This window comes from Dendrobates tinctorius, unplaced genomic scaffold, assembly GCF_039654945.1.
Source record: "Dendrobates tinctorius isolate UK_male_01 unplaced genomic scaffold, ASM3965494v1 ptg000038l, whole genome shotgun sequence".
NCBI classification, from domain to species: Eukaryota; Metazoa; Chordata; class Amphibia; order Anura; family Dendrobatidae; genus Dendrobates; species Dendrobates tinctorius.
This window is the reverse complement of record NW_027361706.1, coordinates 17,353,190-17,373,413: the sequence shown is the minus strand read 5'-3', so window position 1 is coordinate 17,373,413 and position 20,224 is coordinate 17,353,190. Positions and strand designations below refer to the sequence as shown.

At 46.9% G+C, this 20,224-nt stretch overlaps 1 protein-coding gene across 4 annotated transcripts in view; it reads right to left on the bottom strand.

Annotated features, from left to right (window-relative positions):
• ATG7 (autophagy related 7) overlaps window positions 1-20,224 on the bottom strand; it is a 354,904-nt gene that overhangs the window by 321,141 nt on the left and 13,539 nt on the right. For all 4 annotated transcript variants that reach the window (XR_012231861.1, XM_073574239.1, XM_073574238.1 and 1 more), the window contains exons 4-5: window positions 5,071-5,188; window positions 3,657-3,734 (exon numbers count right to left, since the gene is read on the bottom strand). Coding sequence is in view for 3 of the 4 variants with exons in the window: in XM_073574239.1 (XP_073430340.1) it covers window positions 3,657-3,734; window positions 5,071-5,188 (196 nt within the window). In the remaining variant the exon portion in view is untranslated. The remainder of the gene's footprint in view (window positions 1-3,656; window positions 3,735-5,070; window positions 5,189-20,224) is intronic.

Sequence of the window (20,224 nt, the reverse complement as noted above, 5' to 3'; positions counted from 1 at the left end):
GACCCCATTTTGGAAACTAGATCCCCCACGGAACTTATCTAGATGTGTGGTGAGCACTTTGAACCCCCAAGTGCTTCACAGAAGTTTATAACGCCCGGGCGTGAAAATAAAAAAAACATTTTTTTCCACAAAAATGATATTTTTGCCCCCAATTTTTTATTTTCCTAAGGGTAACAGGAGAAATTGGACCCCAAAAGTTGTTTTGCAATTTGTCCTGAGTAGGCTGATACCCTATATGTGGGGGTAAAACACTGTTTGGGCGAATGGCAGAGCTTGGAAGAGAAGGAGCACCGTTTGCTTTTTCAACTCAGAATTGGCTAGAATTGAGATCAGACGCCATGTTGCATTTGGAGAGCAACTGATGTGCCCAAACAGTGAAAACCCCCCAATTATAACTCCAACCCTAACCCCAACACACCCCTAACCCTAATCTCAGCCCTAATGGGAATATGGAAATACATTTTCTTTTAATTTTATTATTTTTCCCTAACTAAGGGGGTGATAACGGGGGGTTTGATTTACTATTTATGGCGGTTTTTATATTTGGCAGCTGTCGCACGCTAAAAGACGCTTTTTATTGTAAAAATAGTTTTTGCATCACCACATATTGAGAGCTATAATTTTTCCGTATTTTGACCCACCGAGTCATGTGAGGTCTTATTTTTTGCGGGACGAGTTGACATTTTTATTGGTACCATTTTCGGGCACGTGACATTTTTTGATTGCTTTTTATTCCGATTTTTAGGACGCAGAATGAACAAAAACCAGCGTTTCATGAATTTCTTTTGGGGGGGTGCGTTTACACCGTTCCGCGTGCGATAAAATTGATAAAGCTCTTTTATTCTTCGGGTCAGTACGGTTACAGCGATACCTCATTTAGGTCGCTTTTTTATGTTTTGTCGGTTTAATGCAATGAAAACTATTTTATATAAAAAATAATTATTTTTGCATCGCTTTATTCTGCGAGCTATAACTTTATTTTTTCGCTGATGATGCTGTATGGCGGCTCGTTTTTTGCGGGACAAGATGACGTTTTCAGCGGTACCATGGATATTTATATGCGTCTTTTTGATCACGCATTATTGCACTTTTTGTTCAGTGGTATGATAATAAAACATTTTCTGCTTCGTTTATTTTTATTTTTTAAGGGGTTCGCTAAAGGGGTTAACTAATGGAACAGTTTTATAGGGCAGGTCGTTACGGATGCGGCGATACCAAATATGTGTACTGTCACACGACAGATCGCTGATCTGTCACACGACAGATCGCTGATCTGTCACACGACAGATCGCTGATCTGTCACACGACAGATCGCTGATCTGTCACACGACAGATCGCTGATCTGTCACACGACAGATCGCTGATCTGTCACACGACAGATCGCTGATCTGTCACACGACAGATCGCTGATCTGTCACACGACAGATCGCTGTGACAGATCAGCGATCTGTCACAGGCAGTGCAGCAGGCTTCCTCGTGCCTGCGCTTTGCAGGCACTGAGGAAGCAGGCTCCCTGCAGGCCCCTGAAGGTCCCCGTCGCCATCTTGGATTCGGGGGCCTGCAGGGAAGGAGCCCCCCGCAGCAGCGCTGCACATTGCGCTGCCGTGGGGGGCTCAAGGAAGCACGGAGGGAGCCCCCTCCCTGCCGATGCTTCCCTTTAACCCCCGGTACACCGCGATCGTGCTTGATCACGGTGTGAAAGGGGTTAACGTGTCGGGGGCGGTCCGTGACCGCCCCTGACACATTGTGCCGGGTGTCTGCTGTGATAATGAGCTGACACCCGGCCGCGATCAGCGGTGCTCACCACGTGGGCGCCGCTGATCACTATGACGTACTATCCCGTCCCTGGTAATTAAGTCCCAGGGCACATTGACGGGACAGTACGTCATATGGGATTAAGGGGTTAATGAGAAAAAGATGAACGTTTTTGAATTTACCAAATGGCTGCAATGAAAGAGTGAAAAATTTAAAGGGGTCTGAATACTTTCCGTATCGTGTGTGTGTAGAAAATCTTGCAATTTTCACCCATTAGAAGCTTCAATAGAAAAGATAGTCTACTGCTGCTAATGTACATGAGTGTTTACTGCAAGAAGTATGAGTCTAGAATAACCCAGAGGCTAGTGTGAAAGTTGTAAGGTTTCTAGGGATATTTGGCTTTCGGGTGAAATTTATGGATAGTGTAAAAAAATTCACACTACTAGAAGCAGCAATGGTGATGTCTTCATTTCAAATAATTTATTGCAACAAAAAAGTCAACAACAGCGGTGGGTATACCTCCCCAAAAAAAGTCAATGTCTCAATGACTTGTCACGTGGCCTTTAGCATCAATAACAGACGTCTCCTGCTCCTCACAAGTAGAGTTATTGTCTGCTGTGACATGGCGTCCCACTCTTCTTGAAGGGCGGCCATCAGGTCATTGAAGATCTGGGGTACAAAGTTACAAGCCTCTAAACGGTCACTCAGCTGATCTTGTATGTTTTCTATGGGATTCAGGTCTGGAGAGAGTGGAGGCCGCTCCATCTGATGTCCCCCAGTCTCCAGGAGCCGTTCCCTAATAATGTGACCTCCATGAGCTAGAGCATTCTAGTCCATGAAGATGAAATTAGGCCAATGTTGTTCATGCAGAGGCTCAATGACTGGATTATTGATGCTATTCAGTAGTAGGGACTTGTCACGGTACCATTCACAAAATGTAGGGCAATTCCGTATCGACTACACGACCACCAAAGGCTCGTCTGTTGACAACAGTGGCTGATGCATAGCACTCTCTGACGTCTACAACCCATTATTTCTGCTCAATGTGAATTGACTTTCATCAGTGAACAGCACTGAGACCCACTTGTCTTTAAGCCCAGCGTAGATGCTCCCTGGCCCATATAAGACGATGACCCCTTTTCCTGGTGGTGTCGTGAGGTGCCTGGCAGATCATCTATCATGCAGACCACACTGATGTAAACTGTTTAGAATGGTCTGATGTGACACTTGGGTGCCTCTTGCCTCCCTTAAATGTTCCTGGAGTTGTGCAGCATGAATCATCTGGCTCCGAAGGGCATTTTTCACAATGAAGAGGTCATCTGTGTAGGATGTGGCCAAAGATGTCCACGTCTCTGCCTTTCTGTAACTCGTCCAGTCTCTGTAACTCTGTTACAACCTGCTGAGGACTCTGTGACTCTAAGCTCAGTGGCCTCTGCCGTCTGAGAACATCCTGCTTGAAGCCTCACAATGGCAAGGTCCTGCTGGTCAATTGTTAGGAATCGTCTTGGTCTCACGATGTCAAAATGTGAAGTGTATGATGAGGAGAACCGTTTAATACAAAGCCTAACTGAACCCTGAAATTTACTGGTCACAGCAAGTTCACATGAACAGGTTAGACGGCATTTTAGGGTCATCCTGAAGTTTCACCTGAAAGCCAAATGTCCTTATCTATTTTGTGAGTAGTGTGTATATCATTTAGACAGTATGATATTTGCTGATGACAGCATCCCTTTAAGACACACTGGCTTGATCATTAAAAGGTTAAATGCATTTTGTCTGCAGTCATTAAATAGTGTCCTGAAACACAATGAGAAATTTGCGTGCAATTCAAGACATTAAACATTAAAACAAAAGAGCATTACACAGACTGAAGGATTCCTGCAAAGGAAAGGCAGACTTACTGCAAATGTCAGCAGCAGGAATTTGTTCAGGAGGACTGGATTATTTAGCGCTGAACCGGATTTGATCGCTTCCCAAATCTGCAGAACAATGAGAACTTGACGTTAGAGGACATTTAAGGGGAGAAAGCAATTAACAAATTGCATAAAATAACAGCTAATTGAGGTCTTGAAAACGAACACCCATCTAAGAACCATTATTGGACTTTTATGCATAAACCAAGAAAGCTTCCTCCCTGCAGTCTCCAGGTCCCATCGAAGCTGCAGTGGCTGCCATTTATTGCTGCCGGCAGAAAGCTAGTTTGGCTGACAGCCATTCTTCCCAAGATCGCATATACAATCCTCTTCTGGCAGCAGCTAATCTTCTTTGAAAATAAAAGATTGGGCATGTTGAACGCCAACATGTCCAATCCTACTAGGCCCTCAACCTCATCATCTGTGGTCAGTACCTCGTCTAGACCTCCATAGATGCAAGCTGGTCACACAGTTCATCGAAGAAATATGGATACCTATGTTAGAGAGTTAGGATGATGTTTTTTGCCACATGACCTGGGAAACCATGTGCTAAAGTTACATACCATGAATATTCTAAGGCAAAAAATATTACAGCCCCCTCAACGCCAAAACTTTACAAACAACTTCTAATAACAGCATCCTCTTATGCTACGGAGGAGCCACCGGGCTATATCTCATACAAAGACAGCTCTGAAACGCACACAGCGACGTCACGGCGCAGAGCTGGCACGCACACAGCGACGTCACGGCACAGGGCTGGCACGCACACAGCGACGTCACGGCACAGGGCTGGCACGCACACAGCGACGTCACGGCACAGGGCTGGCACGCACACAGCGACGTCACAGTAAAGGGATAATATCAATAATGAGGTCACAGGTAAAGATTAAGGATAACAGCGATAGCACTTAAGTTGCGGAAAAGCCATTGGGCCTCACAGGTGTAACTGCAATCTTTGCACCTGTAAAAGGTAGACCCCTGATTCTTGTGTATATGATAAATAATGGTACCCCATAAACACTGGTAACAATTATAATAAAATCATCTGAAGACAATTGCTTGTATTGGGGTCAGGAAACTTCAAAGTGACGAAACAGCCTGATGAATACGGTAGCACTAGAAATGTATCTGATCCCTGCCTTATAGGAACAAACACTGCTGGAGAACAAAAAGGACATTTACCAATGATTTAGTCAGCACTCCTATAGGACACACGTCTTTCTGTGTGCACACCACAAAATGCTGTCGATAGTGATGTACCGTACATCTATGGAAGGATAAGGGCATTCCCAAAAATTCAAGTCGTTTCCTACCCACAGGACAGAGCGTAACTTGCAGATCGCTGGGGGACAACTTGATTTTCGTGCAGTGCAGTCCTTTAAGCAGCAGACATCCATCTTACCTCATTAGCAGCCTGATCCAACAGCGCTTTCTTGTCAAATTTCTTGAAGGAATCTAAAGTGTTCGTGTTGTATAAGGATCCAAGTGCCGGACACGAGCGAGCTGGGGTGGGAGCATTCCTGACAACACAAAGGCGCAACAGAATGGGAATTAAAAAAAAGAAAAAAAAAAAAGTTATCAAAGAAAATTCTGCAACACGATCTTATTAACAACACAGGCAAAGCTTGGGATCTAAATTAAATAAAAATAATACTTAAGCGTTTATGCACCTTTTTTTTTTTTTTTTTTTTTTTTTTAAAGACTCATTGAGGATTACAAAATCAGCGGCGAGATCATTATGGCAGTGATTTTAATTATTCCAAAATGAACTTTAAATCACCAGAGGCAGACGAAAAAGCATCTTTACACAAACAGAAAGCAAATATCTTGCAAATGGAAAGGAATTAAAACACAAATTAAAATCAGAAAGTCTCAGGACTAATGTACAATAAGTACCCAAGTTATAAAACAAAAATTTTTTTTCCTTTTTTAAGTTTTACATCCCCATGGCCGTATTAGGGCTTGTTTTTATGCAAAATCAGTTGTAGTTTTGAATGATACCATTTGTTTTACCATACCATGTACAGAAATGAAAAAAAAATAATATTAAAAAACCAGTGTGGGGTGAAATCACCAAAAATTGTATTTACGGTTTTATGTTTACGGCTATCACTGTGAGTTATAAATACGCCATTAATTGTACGGTTAATCAATTTTCTATTTTGTGAGATCGGACTTTATCAGACATGGTAATATGCAGAGGCAGACGCCGGCTGTGTAACAGTCAGCATTTGCTGGTTATGCTGTGGGTTTAGCTCCTAAGAAAATTCGTTTTCCGATTATCGGTCAATCTAAATGGTGTGCCAATCACCTGACGAAAGAGAAAAATCTCTTGTTCGTAGGGTAAAATTATTTTTATGCAAGCTTACAAATCATTGTTCTCTGTAGCACGTCATCCTCCGAAACAGGACATGTGCTGCCGAGAACAACGATATTCTAAGAGGACAGAACAAATATATCATCAATCGCTCTGTGCGATGTTTGGAACTGCATTCCCGCAAGCCGCCGTACATATACTTCCTGGCAATTTCGTGGGCTCACGCTGAGCACCACCATGATAAAGTGAGGGCGTCACCTCTATATGAAAGCTGACCCCCTGCAGCAACACCCACGGTCGGTGCAAGCACTGATCGCAGGAGCTTTACCCCTCTGATGCCACTGTCAGTAGTGACAGTGTCATCGATGAGGCATCGCAGAGGGAGGGAGCTCCCTCTCTGCTACCATCGGCACAACGTGATGTGCCGATGGTCACCATGGTGATCCCAGGCTGAAAAAATGGCCGTGGGGGTCACCCAGAGATGGCGGCCTGCTCAGAACAGTAGCTGGCAAACCTCGATGCACGTAGCTAATGCACTGCAATACGAAAGCATTGCAGAATATTAGATCAGCGGTCAGTGTAAAGTTGATGTCCCATCCTGGGGTAATGTAAAAATAAAAAAAAAAAAAAATACGACAGCTGCGAGGACTCAAACATTTTTCGAGCACACCGAAGACACTCTGCTAGCACCCGAGCATGCTCAGATAACGCCTTATCCCAGCACATCCACTCATCCCTAGGACTATAAGAAGAGGGAGCAGAACCCATCACAGGAGCTAATCTATGCCACACGGTCATTCCATGTAACGAAACAAAAATAAAAACAAGGATTTTTTTCATTCTGCAACAACTGACGTCCATGAAGCGATTGAAGGTGGCACAAGATTGGCAATGGATGACATAACTGGTTATGTCACCTGTGAATATGATCGGCACTGCTGGCTGGACAATTTGCTCTCCAAAGATTATGACAATGAAGAAGTAGAAGTAACTTTTCTGCACCTTCTGTTCCATCACCGTCCTTTGTATATCCAAGAAAACCAGACATTTTAAAAGAAACCAAAAATCAAATATTAACGACATTGGGATTTTCAGTTTTCTTTATTTGCTCTCCTTCTTCCCAGAGACATAACTTTTTTATTTTTCTCATCAATATGGCCGTGTGGGGGCTTATTTTTTTGTGGGACGAGTTGTAATTTTGAACAACAGCAATGGTTTTGCCATATAGAGTACTGGAAAACCAGGAAAAAAGAATCCAAAAGCGATGAAATTGCAATATTTTTTTTTTCTTTTTAACCATGTTCACTAAATGCTAAAACTGACCTGCCATTATGATTCTCCAGGTTATTATGAGCTTGCAGACACCAAACATGTATAAGTTCATTTTTTTTTTTTATTTAAATGGTGAAAAAAAATGTAAAAGGGTTCCAAATTCCAAGGCCCGTGTTTTTATTTTTCATGATCTTGGGCTGGGTGAGGGCTTACCGCATTTTTTGCATACCGAGCTGACGTATTTATTGATACCATTTTGGTGTAGATGCGATGTTTTGATCACCTGTTATTGCAATGTTGCAGCGACCAAAAAAAAAAATAATAATAAGTGTAATTCTGGTGTTTTGATTGTCTTCTTGTTATGCCAGTTACTGATCGGATTAATTCCTTTTATATTTTGATACATCGGACGATACTAACTGTGTATTTTTTATTATTATTGCTTTATTTTCAATGGGGAAAAACACAGGGGGCGTGATTATACATATTAGCTATGAACCCGTTCTACGCCCGGGTGGCGAGCATTTTTATTGGTATATGGTCTCGTATCCTATGTGCTGCCACCCTCCTATCCTGGTATGCATGGTACCCCTCATCCCCCAATCCTGGTACGCATGGTACCCCTCATCCCCCAATCCTGGTACGCATGGTACCCCTCATCCCCCAATCCTGGTACGCATGGTCCCCTCACCCCCCCAATCCTGGTATGCATGGTCCCCTCACCCCCCCCTATCCTGGTACGCATGGTACCCCTCATCCCCCAATCCTGGTACGCATGGTACCCCTCATCCCCCAATCCTGGTACGCATGGTCCCCTCACCCCCCCAATCCTGGTACGCATGGTCCCCTCACCCCCCCCCTATCCTGGTATGCATGGTACCCCTCATCCCCCAATCCTGGTATGCATGGTACCCCTCACTGCTCAAAAACAAAAAAAACAAAAAAATCAAAGAGTCTTGTGACAACAAATTAAAGAATGTACAATTCTGAAGAAAATGGTGAATCTCCCATCTCTTTATCATAATTCGAGTCTGAGATATGAGCAAAAATGTAAAGTCCTACAAGCACAAAATTCAGGCCTCTTCAAAACTTTAAAAATCTTTAAAAATTAGCTAATGAAGAAAAAAAAAAAAATCAAAACGTATTTTTAATTCACTAAAGTAGCACTTCAAAAAAAATAACCCAAAGAAAAATAATATCCTAAAATGTCAGGGGGGGAAAGAAAAAAAAAAAATCATCAGATTTGGATCCATTGAAATAGAATGACTGTTATGTGTTCCCTGCACAGTAGGGACTCCAACCACCCACTGTGCGGGTGTCTGCACCAGGCCCATTCACTATGCAGGGCAAAAACAGGGCACACAGCGCTACACCAGTGTCTTCTTCCTTGGGATCTGTGGGGGTCCAAGCAGTATGACACTTTCTCAGTGCATGCTGGGATGAATGTAAAGTTCAGATCATGAAGATTTCAACTTCACTCTTAAGGCCTCGTCACACACAGCGATCTTGCTAGCGTACACGCTGGTTTCCAAGGTAAACAGCGGGCATCCAGGAGTCGCGTGGCTCTTAGATACCCAATGTTTACCTTGGAAACCAGCGTGTACGCCGATTTCCAAGGTAAACAGCGGGTATCCAGGAGCCGTGGCTCCTGGATACCCAACGTTTACATTAGAAACCAGCGTCCAGCGTCGCTGGTCCTGATCGCTGGGGCTGTCTATGTGACAGCTCACCAGCGATCAGCCTAACGATGTCCCAGCGATCCCATCATGTCGGATCGTTGGTGGGATCCCTGGGACATAGTTCTGTGTAACGGGGGCTTCAGTTTGAGGCTTAATGTAATATGCATACATGTTTTCCAAAATCTAAACTCTGGGGAGAAAGCCCCCAGCTTGACATCCCACAGCACACTTAGTTCTGGGACTTCCCCACTATGGCTAGGTTAGGGCAGCTGTATGCAGCCAAAACCACACATGGATACCGAGGGTTAGGATTTCTAATAAGAGTCCATAACCTATAGTATCCATAGTACAGGTGATAAATATATGCCGCCCACAATCCCAAGAACAGGTGATAAGAGTGGTGCTTACTACTGATGAGCGAGTATACTTGTTGCTCAGGTTTTTCCGAACATGCTCGGGTGTCCTCCAAGTATTTTGGCGTGCTCGGAGATTTAGTTTTAGTCTTCTAATCTGCATGATTTGAAACTTGTAGACAGGCTGAATACACGTGGGAATTCTCTAACAAACAGGCATTCCACACATGTATTCAAGCTGTCTAGCAGTCTCAAACCATGCAGATGAGACGACGAAAACTAAATCTCTGAGCACGCCAAAATACTCGGAGGACACCCGAGCAACGAGTATACTCGCTCATCACTAGTGCGTATGCATCACGACTGCTCCATTTACTTCTATGGGAACACAAGATTAGAGATGAGCGAATTTGTTTGGATTCGGTTCTGAATATGATCGGACTCGTATATTGTTTTTACAATATTCATTGAACACAGCTGAACGTCATTAGAGTCAATGGGAGTAGAAATTACTGAATATGTTCGGAACCGACCATAAGACATACATTCATCACGAATAGTATTCGAACATAGCCCGAATACAGTGGGGGGAAAAAATATTCAGCCACCAATTGTGCAAGTTCTCTCACTAAAAAAGATGAGAGGGGCCTGTAATTGACATCATAGGTAGACCACAACTATGAGAGTCAAAATGAGAAAACAAATCCAGAAAATCACTTTGTCTGATTTGGCAAGATTTATTTTTCAAATTATGGTGGAAAATAAGTATTTGGTCACCTAAAAACATGCAAGATTTCTGGCTCTCACAGACCTGTAACTTCTACGTTAAGAGGCTCCTCTGTCCTCCACTCATTACCTGTAGTAATGGCACCTGTTTGAACTTATCAGTATAAAAGACACCTGTCCACAACCTCAAACAGTCACACTCTAAACTCCACTATGGTGGACACCAAAGAGCTGTCGAAGGACACCAGAAACAAAATTGTAGGCCTGCACCAGGCTGGGAAGACTGAATCTGCAATAGGCAAGCAGCTTGGTGTGATGAAATGAACTGTGGGAGCAATAATAAGAAAATGGAAGACATACAAGACCACTGATAATCTCCCTCGGGCTGGGGCTCCACACAAGATCTCACCCCGTGGGGTCAAAATGATCACAAGAGCGGTGAGTAAAAATCCCAGAACCACACGGGGGACCTAGTGAATGACCTGTATAGAGCTGGGACCATCGTAACAAAGGCTACCATCAGTAACACACTACGCTGCCAGGGACTCAGATCATGCAGTGCCAGACGTGTCCCCTGCTTAAGCCAGTACATCTCAGGGCCCGTTTGTAGTTTGCTAGAGAGCATTCGGATTATCCAGAAGAGTATTTGGAGAATGTCATATGGTCTGATGAAACCAAAGTAGAACAATTGGTAGAAACAGAACTTGTTGTGTTTGGAGGAGACAGAATGCAGAGTTGCATCCAAAGAACACCATACCTACTGTGAAGCATGGGGGTGCAACATCATGCTTTGGGGCTGTTTCTCTGCAAAGGGACCAGGACTACTGATCCGTGTACATGAAAGAATGAATGGGGCCATGTATCGTGAGATATTGAGTGCAAACCTCCTTCCATCAGTAAGGGCATTGAAGGTCAAATATGAATGGGTCGTTCAGCATGATAATGATCCCAAGCACACTGCCAGGGCAACGAAGGAATGGCTTCGTAAGAAGCATATGAAGGTCCTGGAGTGTCCTAGCCATTCTCCAGATCTCAACCCCATGGAAAACCTTTGGAGGGATTTGAAAGTCCATGTTGCCCAGTGACAGGCCCAAAACATCACTGCTCTAGAGGAGATCTGCATGGAGGAATGGGCCAACATACCACCAACAGTGTGTGCCAACCTTGTGAAGACTAACAGAAAACATTTCACCTCTGTCTTTGCCAGCAAAGGATATATAACAAAAAGGAGATTTTTGTTTACTCACCGTAAAATCTCTTTCTCTTAGCCTTTAATTGGGGGACACAGAACCTTGGGTGTTATGCTGCTGTCCACTAGGAGGCGACACTATGGATAATCTGAAAAAGATTAACTTTGGCTCCTCCTCTGCAGTATACACCCCTGGACGGCGTCAGCCTTCTCCAGTTTTGTGCCAAAGCATAAGGAGGAACGTAACCAAATAACATAACCATGCCTGTAAGAAGGCTACTATGTACGAGCTCAAAGAACAATATGAGAACTCAACAGGAAACAACGGCCCGTAAGGGCAACAGGGTGGGAGCTGTGTCCCCCAATTAAAGGCTAAGAGAAAGAGATTTTACGGTGAGTACACAAAAATCTCTTTTACTCTGTCGCCTAATTGGGGGACACAGAACCTTGGGACGTCCCAAAGCAGTCCCTGGGTGGGAAGCAGTGGACGAATATTGTGCTGACAGTCCCCTAGACTTGGGGTACTGCCGCCTGCAGAACCAGTCTACCCAGGCTCGCATCCGCTGAGGACTGGGTATGAACACTGTAGTGTTTCGTAAACGTGTGTAGGTTAGTCCAAGTGGCCGCCTTGCACACTTGTTGTGCCGAAGCCTGATGCCGAATGGCCCAGGAGGCCCCTACTGCCCGTATAGAGTGTGCCGTGATACCGGCCGGAAGAGGGGAACTGTTAAGTCGGTAGGCCTCATGTATGGTGGACTTGATCCACCTGGCAAGGGTAGCCTTGGAAGCCGGCAACCCCTTGCGACTACCTTCCGGAAGAATGAAGAGGGAATCAGATCTCCGGAAAGGTGCAGTCCTGGACACGTAAATCCGCAATGCTCTGACGAGGTCAAGCGTATGCAGAGCCTTCTCCACTCTATGAACCGGAACCGGGCAAAGGGAAGGCAGTGAAATCTCTTCATTAAGGTGAAAGTTGAACACAACCTTCGGAAGGAAGGATGGTACCGTGCGGAGAACCACCTTGTCCTGGTGAAAGGCTAGGAAAGGCCGTCTGCAGGAAAGTGCTGACAATTCCGACACTCTGCGTAACGAGGTGATCGCCACTAGAAAAACCACTTTCTGAGACAGAATGGAGAGTGGAACTCCTCTAAGAGGTTCGAAGGGTGGAGCTTGTAATGCTGTCAGGACCAGATTGAGGTCCCACATATCCAGCGGACGTTTGTAGGGAGGAACCAATCGGGAAACTCCCTGGATCAAATCAAATCAAATCAAATCAATCAAATCAAATTTATTATCGCCAAGTACATATTACATATATACAAGGAATTCTTTGTGGCAAAGATGATGAAAGTCCTTACTTGCGGTTTAATAGCAATGCGCTTTTGAAAAAGGACTGAAAGCGCCGACACCTGACTCTTAAGCGAACTTAAGGATAGCTTGGCATCTAGGCCCGATTGAAGAAAACCTAGTACCTTCGGGAGGGAATAAGGGAGTGGGACTTGTCCATGATATTCGCACCAAGAAAAGAAAGCTCTCCAGGTACGATAATAGAGCTTGGCGGAGGCAGGCTTCCTTGCCCTGATCATAGTTGCAATGACTGCCGGTGAAAAACCTGCCTGGGTTAGAATCCAGGTTTCAAGGGCCATGCCGTCAAATTGAGAGCCCCTGAATTCTGGTGGAAGAACGGACCTTGAGACAGAAGGTCGTGACGGTCGGGTAGACGCCAGGGGGCGTCTGCCGTAAGTTGGACGATGTCGGCGTACCAAGTACGTCTGGGCCAGTCTGGCGCGATGAGGATGGTCAGAACTCCCTCTTGCTTGATCTTCCTCACGACCCTGGCGATTAGGGGGAGGGGTGGAAAAATGTACAGGAGTCGGAAATGGGACCAGTCCTGGACCAGGGCATCCGCTCCGAGCGACCGCGGGTCGTGTGTCCTGACCATGAAATTGGGAACCTTGGTATTGAGATGGGATGCCATTAGGTCCACATCCGGGGTTCCCCAGCGTTGACAGATCTGGTAAAAAATCTCGGGATGGAGAGACCACTCCCCCGAGTCCATTCCTTGCCTGCTGAGGAAGTCTGCTTCCCAGTTTTCTACACCCGGAATGTGTACCACAGAAAGTACAGACCTTGTGTCTTCCGCCCAGCGGAGGATATGAGCCACTTCTCTCATCGCCTGGGCGCTGCGGGTCCCGCCTTGGTGGTTCACGTATGCCACAGCCGTGGCATTGTCCGACTGTATCCGTATGTGCGAGGCTGCAAGCAAGTGATGAAATGCTCTCAGTGCCAAGAGAATGGCCCTGATTTCCAGAACATTGATAGGCAATGTCACTTCCCTCGGTGACCACTTGCCCTGTGCCCTGTGATGTAGGTGCACCGCCCCTCAGCCTGTCAGGCTTGCATCGGTAGTCAGGATCTTCCATTGTCCTGAGAGGAATGACTTCCCTCGTGTAAGCGAGTTTGGTTTGAGCCACCAATGCAGGGACCTCCTGGTTGATGACGTCAACCTGAACTCCCTGTCGAGGGAGAGAGGGTTCCTGTCCCAAAATCTGAGTATGGCTAGTTGAAGGACCCTGAGGTGAAACTGGGCAAATGGCACTGCCTCTATTGCTGCTGCCATCCTGCCGAGGATTCTCATGGCAAACCGGAGAGATCGAGGAGGACTGCGAAGGAGTGTGCGAACTCCCAGACGGATGGCCAGTGTCTTGTCCTTGGGAAGGAGCACCAGGCCCCTGGCGGTGTCGAATACCATTCCCAGGAATGTTAGAGTCCGAGTTGGGATGGTCGACGATTTCTGTAGGTTGACTAGCCATCCCAGGCGACTCAGAGTGTCTAGAGTGATTGAGACACTGACCTCGCAGTCTTTGAAAGTGGGAGACTTGACGAGGAGGTCGTCCAGGTACGGGACGACTAGGATGCCTCTTGAGTGCAGGACGTCCATGGTGGCCGCCATGACTTTGGTGAACGTTCTTGGAGCCGTGGCGAGTCCGAACGGAAGGGCGACAAACTGGTAGTGGTTTTGGTTGACCGCGAACCTGAGAAACCTTTGGTGGGCAGGAGCAATTGGAATGTGGAGATACGCATCCTGTATGTCTATGGAGGCGAGGTATTCTCCCTGCTCCATGGATGCAATGATGGACCGGAGGGACTCCATGCGGAAATGACGGACCCGTACGTAATTGTTGAGCTATTTTAGGTCCAGTATGGGTCGGACGCCGCCTCCTTTCTTGGGGACTACGAACAAATTTGAGTAGAATCCTCGGAATCTCTCGTTCGCGGGAACCGGCACCACAACTCCTGATTGAAGGAGAGAGGAAACCGCTTGGTGGAAAACACGAGCCTTTTCTGGTGGTGTTGGAGGAACAGAAAGGAAGAACCGGTTCGGTGGAACGGAAGTGAACTCTATCTTGTATCCGGAAGACACTATTTCCCTGACCCACCTGTCTTCTGTAATAGGCAGCCAGACTTGCTGAAAGAGTAAAAGTCGACCGCCTACTGGTGGGGTGTCTTTCGGAGGTCTCAAGTCATGATGAAGTGAAGTTCTGAGGTTTTCCTCCCTTGGGTTTCGCTTGGCCTGCTTTCGACTGCCAAGCCCTGTCCGGTCGCTGCTGCGTCCGTGGGTTGTCTCTGCGTGGAGAACGGTTGCGGTTTTGCACTGGGCGCGAAACGGACCAGCCCGAGGAATTCCGAAAGGATCGGAATCGCGTCTGGTTTCTTCGTTTAAACGTGCGTTTCGGTTTTAGTTGAGGGAGAGAGGTACTCTTACCCCCAGTGGCATTGGCTATCATGGTGTCCAACTTTTCGCCGAAAAGTCTTCCAGTAAAATACGGAAGTCGCGTGAGGGACTTCCTTGAGGCCGCATCCGCTTTCCATTCTCGCAGCCAGAGGATGCGTCGGATCGTGATGGCGTTTGATGCTATTACCGCTACACCTCTGGCGGAATCCAGGGCTGCATGAATCATGTAGTCTGCTACCACTGCCATCTGGACCGCTTGGTCCGAGAGTTCAGGATTTGAAGCCTGAAGACTAGAGTTGAGCGAAACGGGTCGAAAAAATTCAAAAGTCACCGACTTTTGGCAAAGTCAGGTTTCATGAAACGAAACCCGACCCTAGGATGAGGTCGGCCACGAGGTCGGCGACTTACGCGCCAAAGTCGTGTTTCAAAAGTTTGTTTTGCGCTCTTTTTCAGCCAATCAGGATCCACAGACACTGTGGGCAACGTGATGACATAGGCACGGGTCACCACCATCTTTCAGAAGGGCATGCAAGTGATTGGCTTGCTTTGGTGGGCGTCACAGGGGGTATAAAAGGGCGTGCACGCCGACCGCCATCTTACTTCTGCCGATCTTAGTATAGGGAGAGGTTGCTGCTGATTCTGTAGGGAGAGCGTTAGGCAGGGAAGAAGACAAAAAAACTGCTTCTGCTGCTAGCGATTTGGCCTGCACAACACACAAGTCACTGTGTGTGCAGTGCAAGGGGAGGCTATATTGTGGTGTATCAGTGGTGTTGGTTGTTGGGCTGCCTTTTAAGGCTTCCTGACACGCTGGCATTGCTGTTTACCCACTGCTCCGCAAACTGCTTTTTTAAAAGCAATCCAATCTCCCTTATCCTCTAGTCACTTTGGTCACAGGCAGCTGTGCCATCGAGCGTGTCACATAGCGCTCAGATATCAGTGGGCCTCACACCATCCACAAGTGTCCAGTGTCCAAAAGTGTACGCAGAAATTCTAAAACTCCCCTGTCCTATAGACACCTTGTACCTTATTTTACATTACTATATAGTTTGTTGGATTTTGTCTACATTTCTACCAAAAATGAGGAAGGCTGGTGGAAGAGGCCGTGGAATTGGGCGGGGGTTGGCAGCTGGTAATGATGGTGTTGGATCTGATGGTAGTGGCAAGAGCAAAATAGGACCGAATGCAGGAGGTGCTGACCCTGCGTCATCGTCTGGCTACATAAGGCCTCGAACGCTTAGTTTTCTAGGAGTTGGCAAACCGCTTTTAAAGGCAGAGCATCAGGAAAAAGTTTTGTCTTACATTGCTGACTCAGCCTCCAGCTCTATCGCCTCCTCTTCTTCAGTTGTAAAAAGTAAAAGCACTGAGTCGTCATTGGAGGCTCATGTTCATGAACCACACCTTTCCTTGTGTCCTTCACCCCAACCAAGATTGAAGGATGACGCAGGCCATACTACTGATTACTCCATGGAGCTGTTTTCACATACCATGCCTGGATTATCAAGTCAAATGGTGAATTACCCAGGCCAAGATGAATCTGACATGGAGTGCACTGATGCACAGCCGCTGATGGATGATTCTGCTGGTACATTCACTCAGAGCACTACATTGTCCTCGCAGTGTACAGAGCCAGATTCTGACCCTGATGAGACTCAGGTGCCCCTTCCCGCACACTATACCACCATACACGGTGACACAGAGGAAGGTGCACATGACATAGAAGAGGAGGTGATGGATGACCCAGTTGTTGACCCAGATTGGCATCCATTGGGGGAAGAGGGTGCTGCTTCCAATAGCTCAGATGAGGAGCATCCACAGCAGACATCGACATCGCAACAGCTGTTATCTGGCAGGCCCGGAGCACTCCAAAGACAGGTTCCAAACATCAAAAGAGTTGCTGGACAGCTTGTCCAGAGGGTCAAAAGATCACAGCGTGCTAGGCCGCAAAATGTCTGCCAAAGTAGGAAGAGTGCAGTGTGGCACTTTTTTGAACAAAATCCTCATGATCAGGCCAAGGTTATCTGTAAGAAGTGCGCAAAGACCTTTAGCCGAGGGAAAAATCTGAAAAATTTGAATACCAGTTGCATGCTTAGACATTTAACCAGCATGCACTTGCAAGCGTGGACACAACACCAAACCTCAAGTGCCACATGTGCAACTGATCACAACGAAGGTAGTCAGCAACGCTACATTGTTTCCCCCACTGTAAGCCCACCGGTTAGCACAGCAGCAAATGTTGAGGTGTCGTTGCAAGGCCACAGCAGTCAGGGAATCCCACTGTTATATCAACGAAAGACTGATTCTAGGCCATCAGAAAGAACACCAACTCCATCACCATCATCAACCCTCTCTCAGTCCGCCCTGTCCACCGCTACTTCCACCATATGCAGCTCTCAAGTCCAGCTCACCCTCCCAGACACTATGAGTAGGTCAAGAAAGTACTCAGTCTCTCATCCGCGTACACTGGGTTTGAACGCCCACATTGCCAAACTAATCTCGTTTGAGATGATGCCCTTTAGGTTGGTGGAAAGCACAGCTTTCCGCGAACTCATGGCCTATGCAGTACCACGCTATGACCTACCCAGTCGCCACTTCTTCTCTCGCAAAGCCATCCCAGCCCTCCACCATCATGTGAAAGACCGCATTGTCCATGCACTCAAGCAGTCAGTGAGCGGAAAGGTGCACCTCACAACTGATGCATGGTCCAGTCGGCATGGCCAGGGCCGTTACGTGTCCATCACTGCGCACTGGGTTAATGTGGTGGATGCAGGGTCCACAGGGGACAGCGGTGGTGGGACAGTGCTGCCTAGCCCACGGTATAGGAAACAGTTGGCTGTAGGCGTTCGACCCTCCTCCTCCTCCTCCTCCAGAAGCGAAAGCTCGTCCACAGAGCGCAGTCGTACGAGCACTCCATCTGCAGCTGCCACTGTTGCACACGATGTGTCCCCCTATCGAGCAGCTAGTGGAAAGCGTCAGCAGGCTGTGTTGCAGATGATGTGTTTGGGCGACAGACACACCGCCGAGGTACTGGCCGAGTACTTGAAGCGACAAACTGAGTCATGGCTGGGCAGTGTACATCTTGAGGCAGGCAAGGTAGTTAGTGATAACGGGCGTAATTTTGTGGCAGCCATAGCCCTTTCAAAACTCAGCCACATAACTTGCTTGGCTCACACCTTGAACCTGGTGGTGCAGTGCTTCCTCAAAAATTATCCGGAGTTAACAGCCCTGCTCCAGAAGGTGCGAAGACTGTGCGCGCACATCCGCCGGTCGCCTGTACACTCCGTTCGTATGCAGAAGCTGCAGCGATTGCTCCACCTTCCCAACCACCGCCTCATTATCGACATTGCAACAAGGTGGAACTCCACCCTGCACATGGTGGAGCGGCTGTGCGAGCAGAGGCAGGCCATAATGCATTTGTGGGAGGATACACGGCCAGGCACTTTGAGAGCAGACATGGAGTTGACAGGCGTGCAGTGGTCGAAGCTGAAAGACCTTTGTAAAGTCCTTCAGTGTTTTGAGCAGGGCTGTGGAGTCGGTAAGCCAAACCTGCGACTCTGACTCCTCAATTTCCCTTACACCGACTCCGACTCCACGACTCCGACTCCCACACATATTGCTTATATTTAAGTGAAAAATTTATTGTAGTACAATGTGAACCTCAGACATTTAATCATTTCTATGATACAATAATCAAGACATTTAGATAGAACAGAATATATATTGGTGCACTACCCGGTTTTCATTCTTTTTGGTACAGATACGATATGGATAAATGGATAGATAGAGCAGATTTCTAATCTGCTTTTGCTATTGAAAACATTATCTATGAGCTCAAAAACCTTTCAGGTGATGCAGTTTTTTAAAAAGATGATCAGCTTTTGCAGCTGAAAAACGTATCCTCAAAAAACACAGGAAAAACGCTGTGTGTGAATGTAGCCTTAGATCAGGAATAGAACAGCCATTTATAGGACATTTCATAACTTTCCCAAACTCCTATGAAAAAATATTCAGCACATCCTGCATTGAATTACTGTGCCCAATTTATTATATATTTTAGGAGTCGGAGTCGGTCCATTTTATACCGACTCCAACTCCACCAAAATGAGCTCCGACTCCGACTCCACAGCCCTGGTTTTGAGGAATGCACACGGCTGGTAAGCGCAGACGACGCCATCCTAAGCATGAGCATCCCACTTATGCGTCTGCTCATGCAAACTTTGACGCACCTTAAGGAGCAGGCGTCTGCAGCCAATGTTGATGAGGAGGAAGAGGAGGAGGGAATCCTTGATGACATTCAGCCATTGTCTGCTCAGGGACCTCTCCTGGACGAGGTGGAGGAAGAAGAGGAGGAGGAGGAGGAGGAGGAGGAGGAGGAGGAGGAGGAGGAGGAGGAGGAGGAGGAGGAGGAGGAGGAGGAGGAGGAGGAGGAGGAGGAGGAGGAGGAGGAGGAGGAGGAGGAGGAGGAGGATGGGGATGATTACTTAGGGGAGGAGGATGCATCTCGTGGGGCAAGTGAAAATGTTGGCGTGGCAAGGTCTGGTACAGGGTTTGTGCGTGACTGGAGGGATGTGGATTTGCCAGAAAGTGCTCCTCCACCCAGCACTCGCAGTGCATCATTGACACCGGGAACATTGGCCCACATGTCAGATTATGCCTTGCGGATCCTAAAAAGGGACCCCCGCATTGCCAAAATGATGAACGATGACGACTACTGGTTGGCCAGCATCCTGGATCCACGCTATAAAGGCAAATTACAAAACATCATGCCACAGGAGAACCTTGACCTAATATTGGCTAATAAACAAGCAACTCTGGTAAATCGGTTGCTTGAGGCATTCCCAGCACACAGCAACGGTGATGGTTCTCACAAGAGCCGTACGGGCCGGGGGCAGCTTGGCAGAGGTGTTCGTGGTGCACACAGCAGAAGTGGCGTTGGAGACAGGGGTTTCATGACAATGTTGTGGACTGATTTTTCAAATACCGCTCACACAACTGGTAATACTGCATCGATGGAAAGTGACAGGAGACAGCAGTTGTCAACTATGGTTACAAACTACTTTTCCTCCCATATCGATGTTCTCCCACACAGGTCATTCCCCTTTGACTATTGGGCCGCTAAACTGGACACCTGGCCTGAATTGGCCCAATATGCCTTACAGGAGCTCGCTTGCCCAGCTGCAAGTGTGCTATCGGAAAGAGTCTTCAGTGCAGCTGGATCAATCCTGACAGAAAAAAGGACCCGTCTGTCAACCCAAAATGTGGATGATCTAACCTTCATTAAAATGAA